We start from the raw sequence: 16,187 nt of genomic DNA, 5'->3' as shown, positions 1-16,187 counted from the left end.
CCACCCTAGGGGACTGGGCTCCCTCATGATCCCGCTTGACGCACTCCTTTTCCTTTGCTTCCATCACTGCAGGGTGGAGGGCACTGAGAACCTGGTCTGTGCCTGGCATGGGATTGTGGAAGAACCTGGGATTCGGTAATCCGTACAGGAGGATAAGTCTGTTGGGCCAAGTGACCCAGGAAGTTTGGTCACCCTTTGGGTCTCACAAGTGCTAACAACTGAGGCCTGGCCAGTAGGGTAGTGGGGTGGCAGTCTACCCCATACTGACCTGAGACCATAGCACCTGCAAGAGCTCCAGCACAGTCCAGGGTCTCAGCTGGTACTTGCTACTCAGTGTCCTCTAAAGTGATGGCCGCCTCAGGAGGGAGGCAGTGGGGTGGGGTGGGGGACACAAGACTAAAGTTAAGGGCCTCCTGGGCGTGAGTAGCCATCTGGACTTAGAGATTTGTTCCTTAAGTAGAGGAAGGACCATTCACTCATTTGCTTATTCACCCACCCATCCTTTAACTCTTTCATCCGTCCATTCATTCATTCACTCATTCATTCTGGAACAGGGCTGGGTCAGATGCTAGCTGCAGGACTGGACTGGAAATCGAGGTATGGGGATCCCAGCCAGGGGTGGCTGGCTTAAATCCAGAGCATCCAGGGGGCATTAGAGTTCATGGGCTGTGGGGGGAGCAGGAAAGGGATTAACCATGTCCCTAGGGTGCTTCACCTGGAGGAACAGGCGCAGCCCTAGGGAAACGGCAGGGAATGGTGGCCCTCACCACCCACAGTGGGTCCCAGTGGGATGGTGTTGCTGGGGAGGGAGTGGCCCAGCTGCAGAAGACGTCAAGGCCAAACAGAAGCGCATCTTAACACCAAGCAGGGCCTGAGCATTGCAGGCGGACAGGCCCAGCAGGCAAGGAGGAGACAGTGAACAACAGCCTCTACCTTCAATAGGACCAACAAGCCTGTGGCTGGTGGCTCTCGCCTCTAATCCTAGCTCCTCAGAAGGCAGAGATCAGGAGGACTGAGGTTTGAAGCCAGCCTGGGCAAATCATTCGCAAGACCCCATCTTAAAAAAAAATACCCAACGCAACAGGGCTGGTTCAGGTGGTACAGTGACTGCTTAGCAAGCTTGAGGCCCTGAACCACCAAAAAGAAAAGGACCAAGGAGCAGAAGGACAGAATGGGAAGTGAGTCTGTTAGCAAATGCTCAGAGTCTGGTGCTGGTGGAGTTCATACTTTAAATGGTAGAGCGAGTGTGTATTTGCAGCTCTCTTTGTCCCCATACCTCCACCTATGGCCACCTGGAATAGGTTGGCTTGGCCAGCAATGCAGAGTGGCACTTCTCAGAGAGAAGACGGCCAGGCCTGAACAAATCAACCCTCCCACCCTTACTTCCGCCTGGGCAGCCATGTGCCTGGGCTGCTGGGGGAGGTGAGCGGGGATGGGGATGGGCTTTTCTCCACATCCATCAGTCAGACCAGCATGTTACTCTGTAGCTTGCATGTCCCTCCAACCCATGTGTCATGGACTCAGAGGCCAGGAGAAAGACAGTGGCTATGGCCCATGTTCACCTGCCCACTCATGGCCCCACAACTGCCTGAGGCCCCTGCACCTGTTTTCTCCGTAGCCTTCCGTGCTGTGTGGCATCCTCCATGGGATGCTGGGACGGAAAAGAGAATGGCGAAGCAGCCATGCAAGCCCAGTGAAGCCTGGGCTTAGCCACAGCCAGACCTGGCGTCTTAACTGAACATGGTGGGCGCCGGGTTCCCGCTGGGGTCATAGGGATTATGTGGGTGTTCCCCCTCCTCACCCACAACTCTGGAAACCAGGAGCTTGTCAGATTAACCGGTGTTTGCAAGCGGGGCTAATCCACTGCCTCCTGACGAGGGACCACTGAGGACTGACCGAGCGAGCCGTGTTCCACCTCGAGTGCCGACGCTGAGTGTAGGTTGTCTGTTCTGAGGCCCTGGCCGGGCACTGGGGTTGTCTAATCTGGTGGGAGGCTGGAGGATCCTTTGCAAGTTTAGTTTGGAAGTCAGGGCTTGGGCCATGCTGAACCGAGGCAGTGAAGAGGCCCTCTGTGTCTGAGGGAGGCACAGCCTCCAGCCATGTGAAGGACGGCTGCCCCATTTTGTGTATGGGTTGGCGAGCAAATGTGTTTTAGACTGACTCATCTGCAGATGCAGCCCTACTCGGGCGTACCTGAGACCACCTAGCGCCTCCAAGCCCAGAGTGCCCCCAGCTCCTGTCAATGTCAGAGAATAAGGGCAGGTATGGCCAGCACCAAGGGTGTTTTTGTTTTTGAATTCAAGCTGCAAATGAGGCCTGGGAACACATGGGAGGTGCTCCCCCAGTCCCTGCCCTCCGGGGCTCCAGTCAAGCCCCCAGGCCCTGTGTGGCAGTACGAGTGGAGGCTGCAGCCCTGGACTCGGGCAGCTTACGCGCGTGCTTGGACAAACTGGTGGTGTCCATCCTGCTCTATGACCGTGTCCCGTCTAGACTTGAAGCAACTCTTTCTCTGAGGGCCACTCCTCCTCCACGCCCGCTGGCTCAGCGCCGTCTCACCTTTCTTGCTTTTCTTTTTGAGATAGGGTCTCACTGTGCTCCCTGGTCTGGCCTAGAACTCGCAGTCATCCTGCCTTAGCCTCCTGAGTGTTAGGATTACGGGCGTGCACCATCTCGCCCAGCTCCTAGCTGACTAATTTGTTGAAAAGCTACACTCTATGAAGAGATGAGCGCCAACTACCATGTGTGCACGTGAGAATCCTGACTTGAACCTTTGCGGTCATCTGGATGTGCTGAAGGTGGGTTGAAGTCAAAGATGAGGCTGGCCTACTTTGAAAGCCAGGCACGTCCCACCAGCATGTGGGTGGGTGGGGTGGGTGGGGTGGGTGGGGTGGGCTGATGTCATGCTTCCTTGGTGACTTTGGGTCTTGCTTCTGTTGTCAGCCTCTGTCTTGTCGTTGGCAAGCTGAGCCCATCCACAGTCAGGGTGGCGGTTGGTACAGTCAGATCAGTGTCTGCCATGCTCATGTCTTTTGTTCTTTGTCTCTGTCCCCGCCTCTTGTCCTGCCTCTCTGGGTTTAAGTGGGCATTTTATATGATTCTGTATCCTTTCAGCATGCCAACTATACTTTTTTTTTTTTTTTTTGTGGTACTGTGGATTGAACACCTGCTGGGCAAGAACTCTATGAGTTGAGCCCCACCCCAGCCACTACACTTTAAGTGTATTTTTTAGTGGTTGTCCTGGAATTTGCAGTATATTTTTGCAACTAATCCAAGTCCATTTGCAAGTAGGACTTTGTGTTGTCCCGGTCCTGTCACCTGCCCCTCACTGCTGTCATTGTTTCGTCTGTCTGGAAGCTACAGCACCCAAGACACTGTTGGTTTTCTGTTAATTAGGAATATGACTAAATTCTTCTAGCTCATCCTGGGCAGGCGCAGCTTTTGATGCCAGTCTAGGTCCCTGTCCACTTAGCTGGAGCAAGTGTCTCATGAGAGCTTTGTGGACCAGCCAGGTGGGAGGGCTGGGAGGACTGAGGTGGACAAGGATGGCTGGGCCCTGGGCCCATGGTATCAGGACTGTACAAGCCAGGAGTGTTGGTAAATGGACCCAGGATGACCAGAGAGGCTCAAGCGTCCCCCACACCTGGAGATGAAGGACTGTGATCACAGTGGAGCACGGAAGGGTCTGGTGTGCAGGCAGCTTTTAAAACTGGGCTGGTGACCAACATCTCATGCCACGCAGACTCTCCCGGCCCCCAGTGTTGGCTGCAACCACAGCCAACCTCACTGCCAGAGACTGGGAACGAGAACGTGCCTCAGCAAAAGGCCAAGGCCTTGTGCTACGGGTCCATGGGAGAGGGCCGACCATGACCCCAACGTGAGTCAGGCAACTTCCCCAAGATGCCCTCCCAGAGGCTTCCCATGTGGGGCTCCTGGGGCTCTAGTGCACCCAGATGGAGCCTGAAGTGGCTCTGCCATGCTGTGGGCCCAGCAGCAGGCGGGTGGCTGAGGGTACCGAGTACATACTGCCTGGCAAGGTCAACTCTGCCTTCCTGCTGTGCACAGAGCCTGGCCACCCAATATGTGTCAACCACTGCCACTCCAACCCAGCCTCCAGAGCTTTCCCCGCCTGCCCGCTCTGTCCCAGCAACACCTCACTAGGACAGATCCCCAGCAGGACCTATGGCCAGGGAATGGGAGGCTGGGCTCTGGCTGTGTCACACCTGTCAGGAAACTGCCTTGTCTCTGAGACACCTGCCCACCAGGGGTTCTGTCTACCCGATGGGGAGGGAGGCTGTGTGGAGCCCTTTAGCCCAAAACGGACATGAGTGAGGCACACACACAGACCCACCCAGGGTACCTGCTCCCCAGTGGCAGGGGTCCCCAACAGCTACTGGTCTCAGTGGCGTTGTGCCCACACCACCAGTGTAGGGTCTCTGCCCACCAGGGGCATCCTGGGTTACAGACAAGGCTGACAGGCAGCCTTCCGGACATCCCCCAAGTTTCCCTGCTGCCAGGACCTGGCCACCCACAGCCACACAGGATTTAGTTCCTTTGATTTGGTGGGGCTGTGCTGGCCAGGCTGGAGGATGGCGACCACAACGGGCAGTTCTAACCCTTGAAACGGGTGAGCCGCAGGTGGCTAGACCCACCAGCCCCAAAGCATCAGGCAGGCTGCCTCCTACCACGCGTGCCTACAGAATGCATCCGTTTAATAGAAGGTTCCGGCTTTGACAGTACAAACCACAAACAGAAATGGAGGCTGCCTGCCCAGAGTCTCTGCCCCAGAGAAGAAAGAGCCTCTGGGGATCCTGAGGACAGCTGCCAGCAGCCCAGGGCTAATTGTGCTTCTCAGATCAGGTGTTTAGAAACAAAGCTTTGCTTTGAAAGAGTGTAAAACGGTCCATGGAGACACATGGTCTGCCTGCTGCTTCATGTCCCCAGGTGCCATGGCTGGAGAGAACGTGCAAGAACAAAACAGTGTCTTCTGACTTCTACTCAATGGTTATGGGACCTCTGGGATCCACCAGCAGCCTCTCCACACACGACTCAGGAAGGGGCCTCCTGGCCAAGCTCCCAAGACCCTCCTCTGCCTTTAGCCTTCTGGAGGGGCTCAGCCCCCTCTGCTGGCCTTGCACAGTTCCAGGGGCTCAACCCACAGACCCTGGTGTGGCCGAGCCGTGCAGAAGCTGTTGTCAGAATGAAGCACTGATGGACAGCCATGGGAACACAGCTTGCTCCCAGTAGAGGGATGTGTTGTGGGAATCCCAGGTTCCAGGTATGGCCTCTTCAGCTCCTCATGCAGTCCCAGACCCCCTCCAGCAAGGCCTGGGTATGGCCATGCCATGCAGGGTAGCCGTATCCAGGGTGGTGTCCAGTCCCTGCTCCGTCCTGTCCTGGCTGCCTGCCCTTCACCTCAGCCAGGCCCCAGTCACGAGTTGCGGTACATCTGTGTAAAGAGATGGGGATCCTACGAATTTGTAAAAAAGAGATGAAAAAATGCTTCCTGCCAACTTCAGGATCACCAGGGTGGTCTCAAATCTGTCCCCAGTGTGAGGATTTCCTTTCTGGGCTTAAGTTTTGGAGCCACTGTGAGCGGAGTGCAGCCTCCCTGCACCAGGCCAGCGTGACGGTGTCTGCTCACCCACCCTGGCATGGACTTCTTCAGGCCAGCTCAGAGTTGGGTCTCATCGCGGGTCTCGGGGTTGCAAGACGACAGCTTGTTGCTACAGCTGCTCTTCCGGCTCTCAGAGCTGCTGGCCACGTGGGCCAGAGGGTCAGAGCGGATGAGGTACCTATGGAGGACACCAGGGAGGGACCTCTGTGGACTGACATGTCTAGGCTGGGCCCCAGGTCTGTCCCCCCGGGCCCAGTGAGGTGCTGGGCCTGCTTGGGCAGAGAAAGGGTATACTCACACGACGTCATTGGGCTCCAGCCTGGTGTCGGGCGGGGGGTTGATGAGGACGTAGGACAGAGTGTTCTGGTGATCATTCATCTCGTCTGCAAAGGACACAGCCAGGGGCGTCACTGCAGATCCGAGGGCCTGAAGAGCCAGGGAAACTGAGACGCCTCCTTGCCCTGGCCATTTGCCTAGCCAGGCCCGGTCCTCTCTGACCGACACCTGTCCCTGCCCCCACCCTGCACTGGGCAGGGGTCAGCCATGAGGCACGGCAGAACACTGGCTCCAACCTACGCTGGGCAACTTGATCAGCCCAGCAGCCAGCATCAGGTGACATCTCACCAGTGTGGGGACCCTGAGCGGAGGCACCAAGCCTACCTCCTATGTAAAGCCACACATACCTACACACCCTCATATACACCTACACAAGACTCAGCTCCCCTGCACACGTATCTACACACACCTGTACACCCTACACAACCTGCAAATTCCTACACACACCCCCGTACTCTTTCATGTACTGCATGTACCACAAACTACACCTGCATCACACCTGTGAACAAGCACACCTACAAATGCCTGCACATCCTATATACCTATATTTGGCATAGGCAGGTGCATAGCCAAACGTACCTTCACACACATGCACACCCACACCTGCACATGCACCTAACCCCAGCCCTCCAGGAGCTGGAAGAGCTAAGACTGTCCTATCACCTTCCCTGAAGTGCCCAGCAGGTGCCATCAACCCTGGGGACCTGGGCAGGTCATCCCACTCGCTGGCTCAATCTGTTGCTTTGAACTCATCGTTCTTAAAAGTGTCCCTTGGGTCGTGCCGCCTCCCATCCTGGGAGACAGCCCAGCATCCAGCTCCCAGGGCAGCTGTGGGATGTAACCCACAGAGGCTAGAGTGGCTCTCAGGGGCATCTAGTCATCCCACAGATGTTTGTGCTCTGCCAGCAGGGAACCTTGGCCAAATGTACAGATGGGTGGCCACCATGCTAGCAGTGGCCCTGTGTCCACTGGCTTCAGCTCACCCATTGGATGACGTCTAAAGGCACCCCCTGGACTTCAAGGACAAACAGAACACTGGTGACCTGGGACAGAGCATCCCCTGCCCTTACCTCCCATTCTCTCCTCTTCCCTGGGGACCATGCTGGCCATTGCCACCAAGAAAGGGGCTGAGTTGTCTGCGAAGCTGGGGAAGCTGCCAGCCAGGCCAGGGTGGGACATGCCTCATCTCAGAGCTGGTAGTGGCAGGGCTGCAGCAGTCACCAAACCCACAGCTCCCATGGCCTCGGCTGGAGGAAGCGTGGGCACTGTGTGCTGCGGCGGGGTGGGGGAGGGCAGTCTTGCCAGGAGACCAGCTGAGCTTGGCACATGCCCCACCTCAGGTAGGTCAGCTGCAGCCAGTGTCTTTGTCCATGTTTGTGGGACAGATGGCCTGGCCACCTGCCCCTCCATAGCATGGGGGTGCCATTCTGCACCATGAGTATAGCCGTTTCTGCTCTTTCCAAAAAAACCCCCATGGCTTGGTCCCCACAGGCCCTTTGCTGGAAGTGCCTGTCCAGGGCCAACGGGTGTGACTCACGCTGGAGGATGACTGGGAGGTGCAACCTCCCCAGACCAAGATCCCTTGGCAGCTCTGGGGTGGGCCATGCAGAGACAGCAGGGGCTGCATAGGAGCTGGGGATGCAGGTAGCACCTGAGCATTCACCAACCCTGTACCCCAAACCACAGCCACCAGCAGAGTGCCATGTACCCAGTCAGGACACTGGGCCCACCATGTGTCACCCCCCCACCTGTCATGGGGTAGACCAGCCCTGCCAAAAGCCCAGCAGCTGTGCCATGGAGGATGAACTTTTAGGTTTACCCTCATGGGTCTGGGCTCTTGGGCTGCACTTTTCCCACAGTGGGGGTCACACCAAAGCATTTCTGAGACTAGCAAAGGTCATGGCAGGACCAGGTCACACCTGGCTTTGTGCTCCTTGGGGTGCTGGGTTGAGGTAGGGGAATGCCAGGCCCTAGCTATGGTGCCTGAGGTGGGGTTGTGGTCAGTCACATAGCAGTGACTCTTAATTGCCCCTAGCCGGGCAGAGAAGACCTACTGTCCTGGGGTAGGGTCCAGTGTCCATGTGCTTGGTGAAGGCGGGCAGCAGGTGCAGGTGCAGGCTGGGAAGGGCTGGTTTTGGCTCTCCCAAAAATAGCATGGCCCCTGGGATCTCTGGAGCCCTACATCCTGACCCTCTGCCTGGCCGTCAGCCACAGCCTCTGTGGGGCTTCTGCCTCTACCCTCCTGCTTTCGCCCATGGCCAGGACCCTTCCTGCTTCCTCCAGGGTGCTTCCATCTCCCTCAACCTGGGACCCCCAGATTTTGACCCTGGGTGTCCACACTTACTCTTTCCAGTCTGAGCCACCCCATACCCAAGCCTCAGTTTCCTGATCTATGAGCTGGGGATAACTTTGACAAGTCTCGGAGGGAGGCCATGAGAAAGGCATAAGGCAAGGGTGTGTGCTATGACTCCCACCTCACCTATGTGACGACTGCCTGGGGACAATTCCCACTCTGGGGGGCCACCCTGTGCGCTAGGCTAATGGTCGCCTTCCCTCTAGCAGAATGGGACGCCCCGGCCTGTCCTCCTGGGCCTGCACATGGGCAGCGCTGTGAGTCTCCCTCCCAGAGCCCTGTGTCATTTCCCTGACCAACACAGGTGGCACTCAGCCAACACTCACAAATCAAATTGTATGACCCTATGGGCGAGCCTGCGCTGCCCAAGCCTGTGTTTGTCCACCCCGCCTGGGAGCCGTGGCAGGAAGCAGGGGTAGCAGGGTGCAAATGCAGCCATTTCTTGGAAGCCGCCAATTCTGTATCAGGGCTGGTCTTCCCTGAATGGATGAGGAAAAGTGCAAGAACCCGGGAGATGCCAACGCTTCGCCTCTGTGGCCGTCCACTGCCATCCTTGCAAATAAGTCACCTGAGTCAACGCTTACCTAGGCCCGGGGGCTCCCAGTTGCCTGCAAGGAAGGGCAGCACTGGGGTGCAGGCTCTGTGCTCCCCAAGGCTGCCAGGAGCCCCAGGAGAAGAAGGGGTTGGCACTGGGAGCCCCTGACCTGGACTCTGCCCTGAATTCTGCCTGAGGTCTCGGGTAGGGTGGGGCAAGGGGCTGGGGTGGCAGCAGCACTGAGCACCTAGATGAAAGCTGAATGGAAGGACCCCTCCTGAATCCCCCACAGGGGATGTCAACTGCCCACCTGGCTTGGGCAACCCACAGCCTGTCAGCTCCTGTAACACCCAAATCTCCACATTCTTGTATGGCAGGTTCCAGGCCAGGCTTCACCCAAGGCCCATCGGACCTCAGGCTGGGGCCCTGGCTTGGGTGGACTTGGAGGCTTGGGACATCTCATAGGGTTGGCCAGAGAGGCCAGCTGTGGTGGGGATGGTCTTCCTGCCCAGTCAGAGCAAAGATAGCAGAGCTTAACCTACACAACAGAGCAGGGTGAAGAACCTGGAGTCAGCCTGAGGGCCGGGTGGGCAGTCTCCTGGGGCCCAACAGACCTCAACCAACACAAACCATGGCCTCGGCAGACTGCAGAGAGTAAAGTCCAGTAGGGAGCAGTCTGTGAGCACATGAGCCCTGCCTAATAGGGCCTGGGACCCTCTTTCATCTCTCCTGGTCACTGCCTGGCCCAGCCTGGGCAGCGAAGGGTTGGCATGGCCCCTGTGTGGCGGCCGGTACCCGCCAGAGCAGAATTACCTTGCAAATATCCCAGGTTTACCCGATTCATGACATCACTGGCTGTTAAATTTGCTACGTCCTCTACAGAACACACAGGAGAGGCACAGACAGAAACAGAGAGAGAAAGACAGGTCAGCAAGCAGCGGTGAGGTGGGCAGTGCCAGCACAGCAGGGGACACCGTCCACATTGGGTGGATAGGTGCTGGCCATCGACCACCTCAGAAGCTAGTTGATTGCCAAAAGGAAGCCGGCCCCTTCTCTGCCAAGCTTTGGTGTATAATCGGGGTTGGGGGAGGTCATAGAGACTGAAGGAAACTCAGGGTAGGCACCAGCTCTGGGCTTAGCCAGGCCCAGCTGGCCTCTCCACCTGCCGGTACTCTCCATGGGCAGCAAACACTGGACCCCCCTCTGAGCCTTAGTGGTCAGTCACTCCTCGGACAGGATGACAGCAGTTGGGGACGCCTTCTACACCGTCCACAGGGCTGGGACTGGGAAAGGCTCTCATGGGTTGCTCTGTTCCCAAACCCTGGTCTCACCCCTGTCTACCATCTTCCAAGCAGAGTTGCTGCCGTGAGTCTGCCAGGCATGCATGGCTGGCACGGCCCAGACCAGTGACCCCTGGACAGCTCCCTCCACTTGGAAGGGGCCCTCAGGGCCCTGCCCAGATGATCATGGACAGCAGGAAGCAGTGTGGGCCCGAGCCATGGTTGTGTCTTGAGATGCCAGAAGGTGGACAACAAGGGGCAGTGGCCCAGGCCAGGTTTGGAACGCCCAGGCCCCCTTTGGGCTCATCAGCTGAGGCAGCAGCTCCAGAGGAAGGGGCAGTGTGTGTTTCTCTCCTGCCAGCTGGGCTACTCATGGTCAAAGTTGCATGCATGCCACCCCCAAACAAGGCACAAAGAGAAGGGGGCTACAGGAATGTGCTCATACCACACAAGGGACACCTGGGGTGACTGTGCCCTGGGAAGGACAGAGGTGGGGACCATTCACTGTCCCCATGAAGAAACCCCCACACTGGCTGCTGAGAGGCCAGGGCAGGGTGGGCTGGGCCTGGGTCTCCCTGCCATCTTCCTTTTCTCTTTGAGAACATATTCTCACTGCCCCAAAGCATCGGCAGAGCTAGCCTGTCTGTCCCTAAAGGAGACGATGGGCTTTGGGGCGCCAGCCTGGCTTTCCCCACCCCATAGGTACCTCCAGGCTGCATGCTCAGCCAGGTCCAGCCCCTTTTCAGGTAGGACAACTGAGACCCCACAGCAGTGTAGGTGAGCCAGTTCTTGGGGGGATCCTGTGCCCTCCCCACACTAGGGGATGTGTGGCCACTCTGCCCTCCAGTGAGTGGAGCCTGGTGGCCTTGCAGCTGGCCCTGCAGAATGGCCACCAGAAAGGTAATCTGATGAAGGTGCAGGAAGGTGCAGCTGCCAGCTCCTCCCGCTGGCCCAACCTGCCAGTGTCCATCCCACCCCCGCTGGCCCCTCACCGTAGCCCGTGGTGGGCAGCCCCAGGTGCTTCATGCGGTTCTTGACCAGCTCGGAGAGCTCCTGACGCTCAGAGCGTCGGTACAGGTTGAGCCGCTGCTGGCTGATCCACTCAGTGGCCGCTGGCGCCTTCCTTGTGTGCTTCGAGCCCTTGCGGCTCAGCTTCCGGGCCCACTGCAGGCTCTTGCACCGCAGTAGTGGGTGCTCAGCCGGGTCCACACTCCCCGCGTGGCGGCCGTGGACACTGCCGCTGCCCGAGCCGGCCCGCGTGCCCCAGGGCCCCTTGGTCTCTCGTGTGTCTTCGCAGTCCTCCACATTCACTGAGATCTGGGACTGGCAGGCAGGGAGGGCTGTGGACTGGGGCCTTTGTGAGGGCACCATGTGATGTGGGGAAGAGGGGGATGGTGTGGAGGGGGTGGGGGGGGGGAGAGGGGTTGCACCCGCCTTCTCCAGCACAGGCCCCAAGTTTCCTCCTGAGTCCCAAACTGCGTGGCCCCAGCCCTGCTCCCAATTCGTTTTTAACCTCCCCAGACCCCCATTTCTGTGAGTTTAGAGGCCTCTGGGCTCCCGCACATCCTGGGATGGTGGACACCTCTCTGTACCTCAATTTCCCCATTTGCAGACAGGGCAGCAGTACCTCAGTCACATCCTTAGGGGGGGGTTGTCAGACAGCGTGGCAGGCTGTGCATAGTTCAGTGAGCACAAGGGGTGCTGGGGAAATCTGGGGACCCCACCAAGCAGCACCTTGGAGGGGACTTGGAGGTCAGGTAGACCAAGGGGGTTACCTGCCAGAGTCAGGAGCTCCAGCATGACATGCTGATGACACATGGGGCTAGGGGAGCAGGCAAGGGACAGCTGGACCAGGGTTGGGGGGGGGCACACCTGGTATCCAACCCATAGGTGACACTCCAGCCTCAGTTTCCCCACCTCCACAGGAGAATGGTAACTATGGAGAGCCCCCTCTGAGCTGTCCTGTGGCCCACACATCCTTGGGCCCCACTCCCTCCTGTTCCCCAGGGCTCTGGGGCAGGGGTCTCAGAGGATTCTCTCCATGAAACACAAGTGCCTTGATGTGAAGCAGGAACTCCGCGAGGGCTCCGAGGGTGCTCACCTGGGCTCTGAGGTCGTGGGGCTGCAAAGGAAATCAGGGACCTGAGGGTGCATCTCTGCACCCCCTCACACAACCTCCGTCCCTCCCGGTCCTCACAGAACATGCTGAGGGCTGCTAGGCAGGTTGCCCACCGCGGGCAAGTTGCTAGCGCCGTGCCAGCCCACATCCTGCAGCTCTCAGATGGTCCCTTGGGTGGCAGCTGCCCTAAGTGGAGGCAGTGTATGAACCCAGAAGCAATCCCTGCTAAGGTGGAGTCGTCACAACCTGGACCCCAGAACTGGGACTGGGCCACTGGGAGTCACAGAAGTGGGGGCCACCCGCACCTCGGAGGAGAAGACGTGGCACTCCGTTCTGTAGATGCCGATGGGGATCTCGGCGCTGGAGGAGCAGAGCTTCTGGAAGAGGCGGCCATAGGTGCGGATCCACAGGTCGTTCTCGGTGATCTTCATCTGCGGTGAAGATCATTCTGCCAGGAGCCCCGAGCCAGAGGCAGCTGCGATGGTGCCCGGAGCCCCTTGCGCTGTGTGACAGGGTAGTACCAGCCCCGGCCCAGCACTTACGGCACAGAGGTAGCCAGAGCCCGGTGTGGTGTCGAGGCCCAGCAGCAGCCTGGTGATGGTGATCATATAGTCCTTCACAAAAGACTGGGGGGGGTGGAGCTGCGTGAGGCAGGGGCACCCCGTGGCACCCCACGCGCCGGCCTCCAGCTGCCACACTGTGGGGCGTGCACACCGCCACCTGTCCTGCTGCTCCCAGCCGAGTGGCCATAGACAGGCTGGGAAGCCTGCTGTGGGTTCAGCAAGCCACGTGGCCAAGCACATTAGGTGGAAAGGGGTGAAACCCAAAGGCTCCAAAGGGGAGCCCGTGGCATTTGGGGGGAGCAAGTCTTGAAGGTTCAGAGGGAGGCACTGTGTTCAGGACTGGGCCTAGATGTTGGCCACAAAACAGCCGGGGCTTCCCGCTGGACACCGCAGGGCCCCTGCCCGCCCCCGCTGCTGACCTGGTACAGCAGGGTGTCCAGCATACTGATGCTGAATACGCGGCCGGCCGCGAACGGCAGGCGGAACATGAAGGCCAGGTTGGAGCCGTTCTCTCGCTCCCGCTGCAAGAAAGGAGGGTCCTCAGGAGGCCGGGGCAGCCGTGGGGGCGCAGAGGAGGGGGTGTGCGCGGTGTGTGTGCGTCTGGGCCTGTGTGTGTGCACCGGCGGCATCTCCCCAGACTCAGGACTAGAGAGCGGGAGGAACGATTTGGGCTTCTGACAAGCGGGACCTAGGGCCTGCTCCCAGGGTATGTGACACACACCACCCTGCGCTGCGGGTTGACATTCTGCTGTTGCCATCCTGCGACTCTCTCTCTCTCTCTTCCCTCTTGCTCTTTTTTTTTTTTTTTTGGCAGTGCTGGCAAATGCTGGGCACCCTACCACTGAGCCACACCCCCAGCCTGAGACTCTGAACAAGCTCACGAACTGTGTCTTGTGAGTGATGTCATGGACACTGGCACATGGGCAGGAGAAGCTGCTGGTGCTCACTGCCCCTTCCCGTGCACTGACCACCAAGCCCTGGGGCTGGATCCCCATAATCTGCTCTATGAGCTTCCTGGGACAAGCTCCCATAGACTCAGTGGCTTAAAACGGCATGGTTCATCTCCTAGGGCTCTGGAAGTTGGAGGTCTGCAATGGGTTTCCCAGAGCTGGAACCCAGGGCTGCAGGGCCTTGCTCCCTCTGGAGCCTCTTGGGAGACCCGTTTTCCCTGCCTTTTCCATTTCACAGGGGCGCCCACATTCCTGGGCTTGTGGCCTCATCCTCCATCTTGGAAGCCAGCGGTGAGCCTCTTCCCATCTCTGGACTTCTTGCCTCCCTCTTATGAGGACCCTGAAGTGCATGGGACCACCTGCCAACTCCAGATCCTTTAGCTTATCCCAGCTGCACAGTCTCTTCTGCCATGGGAGGGCACATATGTGCAGGCCCTGGGGGCTAAGATGTGGACATCTTCCAGGCCGTGCTTCAGCTGGCTGCATGGCATTTCAGGTAAGCATGGATGTTTGTGGCTGACTCATTGACGCTGGTGCCCAAGAGGTCACACTTCCCACTGCAACTTGGATTTCCTTCAGATGCACAGTGGAGTGACAGTGCTTCTGACAGCCGTGGAGACCAAGAACAATGGTGCGGCCGTGTGAGGATCCCAGTAGCCCACTCACAGTGGCTCTCCTCCCAGGGAGCCTTCTTTAAGTGTGCTGCTGACTGTGCCAGCCACTTCCCTCCAGGAGTGACACCCAGGAAGCAGAAAGACAGGACGGTACAGCAAAGGTTCCTTTTATTCTGCTCTCTTCCATGCTCCCCAATGACCTGAAGGCGGAGAGCGTGGGCAGAAGAAATGTCTGTTGGGGAGCAAAACAAAAGCAGTGGTGCTAGGATGTGTGACACTTCACTGTCCTGCAAAGAACAAAGTGTGTCTGAGCCACAGCTGTGGATTGTGCCAGATGGTAGGCCCACATTCCTGGTGGACACCCTCCTACCTACACCCCACAAAGGTGGCCTTCAGTAATTACTATATCATTTCCTTCACTCAGAACAAAACGAGACAGGGAATAAGAACTGGGACAGGCCCAGAGAGACCAGAGGAAAAGAAGGGCTGAAACATTAGCTCCTTTCCAGAGCTGTCCCGTTTGACGGACAAGAGGCACACCTGTTCTGCACGGAGCCCTGCGAAACTCGATCTGAGGAATACGTGGGCTTCAGTGGGCATGCGTGGGTCTTCAAGTTCACCTGTGGTGGCAAAGTCAGAAAGCCATCGGCCAGGGGGCAGCAGGGTGGAGTTGGAGCAACCCAGGATGGCTGAGCCAACCCAGCGAGGGCTTGGAAGAGAGTCACACTGACAGTGCTGTCACCAGCAGGCCGCAGGAGAGCCTGGGTGCCGGAGCCAGGATCCAGGTGCAAGGGCGACACCTGCACGCCTCTCATGGTCAGACATGTCCAGAGGAGGGCCTCACGGGGAGCTCTGTAGCCACCTGCCTCAGGTGTTCTAAGTTTTAAAAAATGCTAGTGCATTTTTTTTACAACTATTATCTCTCACCAAGACATTGATCTCAGTGCAGGAAATATTTACAATTTCCATTTTTTACATTAAGTTTAAGATAAGTTCACTACGTCATATTTCAGATCATATGTAGCACAATTTACTCTCCACGTTCTTACTTCTAGGGAATCCTGTTTTCATATTGCTGCTGGGTCCGGCGTGGAAGATGCTGATCGCAGAGTTTCGGGGTAACCTCTTTGTGTTTACTTTCTTCTTTATACTTTTCAGTGTTACTCGACATGGAATACACATTGTAATAAGTGTACATTTTTAGTAAGACAAAACATCACTAATTTCTTTTAAAAGGGTCTCATGCTGCCCATGTACTCTATCTGAAGCCTCAGGGAGCCTGACATGCCCCCGGGAGCCCCACTGGGGACCCAAGGCCAAGTCTGTCCAAACTAAGAAACTGAGGACCCAGGCACGTCCTGAAGGCATGGCACTGGCCAGGGAGTGGCTATGACTTCAGATCCCACCACATCCAGGGAGGGGAGGGCATCAGTGGCCAGTCCAGCCTATCCCTCCTCAGCCTGAGTCTCCATACAGGCCGGGCCTACATAGGGTCCAGGAAATCTGTCCCATAGGGCCCCCAACTACACACCAGTGTAAGGAGCCCCAGGCTGCTTCCTGGGGGCTTCACAGCCCCTGAGGTCACACACAGTGATGTCCTGAACTCCCTGACTCATCCTTGTCACTTCCCTGAGATAGAGAGTCGGCTGACCAGGCCAAGCTGCACAGAGGGACCACTGCGGGGGCCTCACCCCAGGGCAGGAAAGGACAACTGACTGGTGACCTCTGCTGCAGAGGGCAGGGCAGTGCAAGCCAGTGGCTGTGTGTTTGCTGACTTTGCCAACTTCCAGTTTGCTTTGAAGTGTGGGGAGGCGCAGGGAGAC

The 16,187-nt window shown here is 57.8% G+C and overlaps 1 protein-coding gene across 15 annotated transcripts in view; it reads right to left on the bottom strand.

The window, feature by feature from the left end:
- Positions 1-4,692: 4,692 nt before the first annotated feature.
- The window catches only part of Kcnt1 (potassium sodium-activated channel subfamily T member 1), a 70,489-nt gene continuing 58,994 nt past the window's right edge, over positions 4,693-16,187 (bottom strand). For 11 of the 15 annotated variants that reach the window (XM_020164001.2, XM_020164010.2, XM_020164011.2 and 8 more), the window contains 8 exons: positions 13,220-13,321; positions 12,780-12,863; positions 12,543-12,668; positions 12,220-12,240; positions 11,111-11,441; positions 9,652-9,714; positions 5,913-5,997; positions 4,693-5,792 (listed from right to left, as the gene is read on the bottom strand). In XM_020164001.2, the coding sequence (XP_020019590.1) occupies positions 5,672-5,792; positions 5,913-5,997; positions 9,652-9,714; positions 11,111-11,441; positions 12,220-12,240; positions 12,543-12,668; positions 12,780-12,863; positions 13,220-13,321 (933 nt within the window). In that variant the 3' untranslated portion in view covers positions 4,693-5,671. The other 4 variants (XM_074052812.1, XR_012440680.1, XM_074052815.1 and 1 more) reach the window with 4 other exon arrangements.

This window comes from Castor canadensis, chromosome 13 (assembly GCF_047511655.1).
Source record: "Castor canadensis chromosome 13, mCasCan1.hap1v2, whole genome shotgun sequence".
Lineage (NCBI taxonomy): Eukaryota > Metazoa > Chordata > Mammalia > Rodentia > Castoridae > Castor > Castor canadensis.
This window is presented reverse-complemented; position numbering and strand designations above follow the sequence as displayed.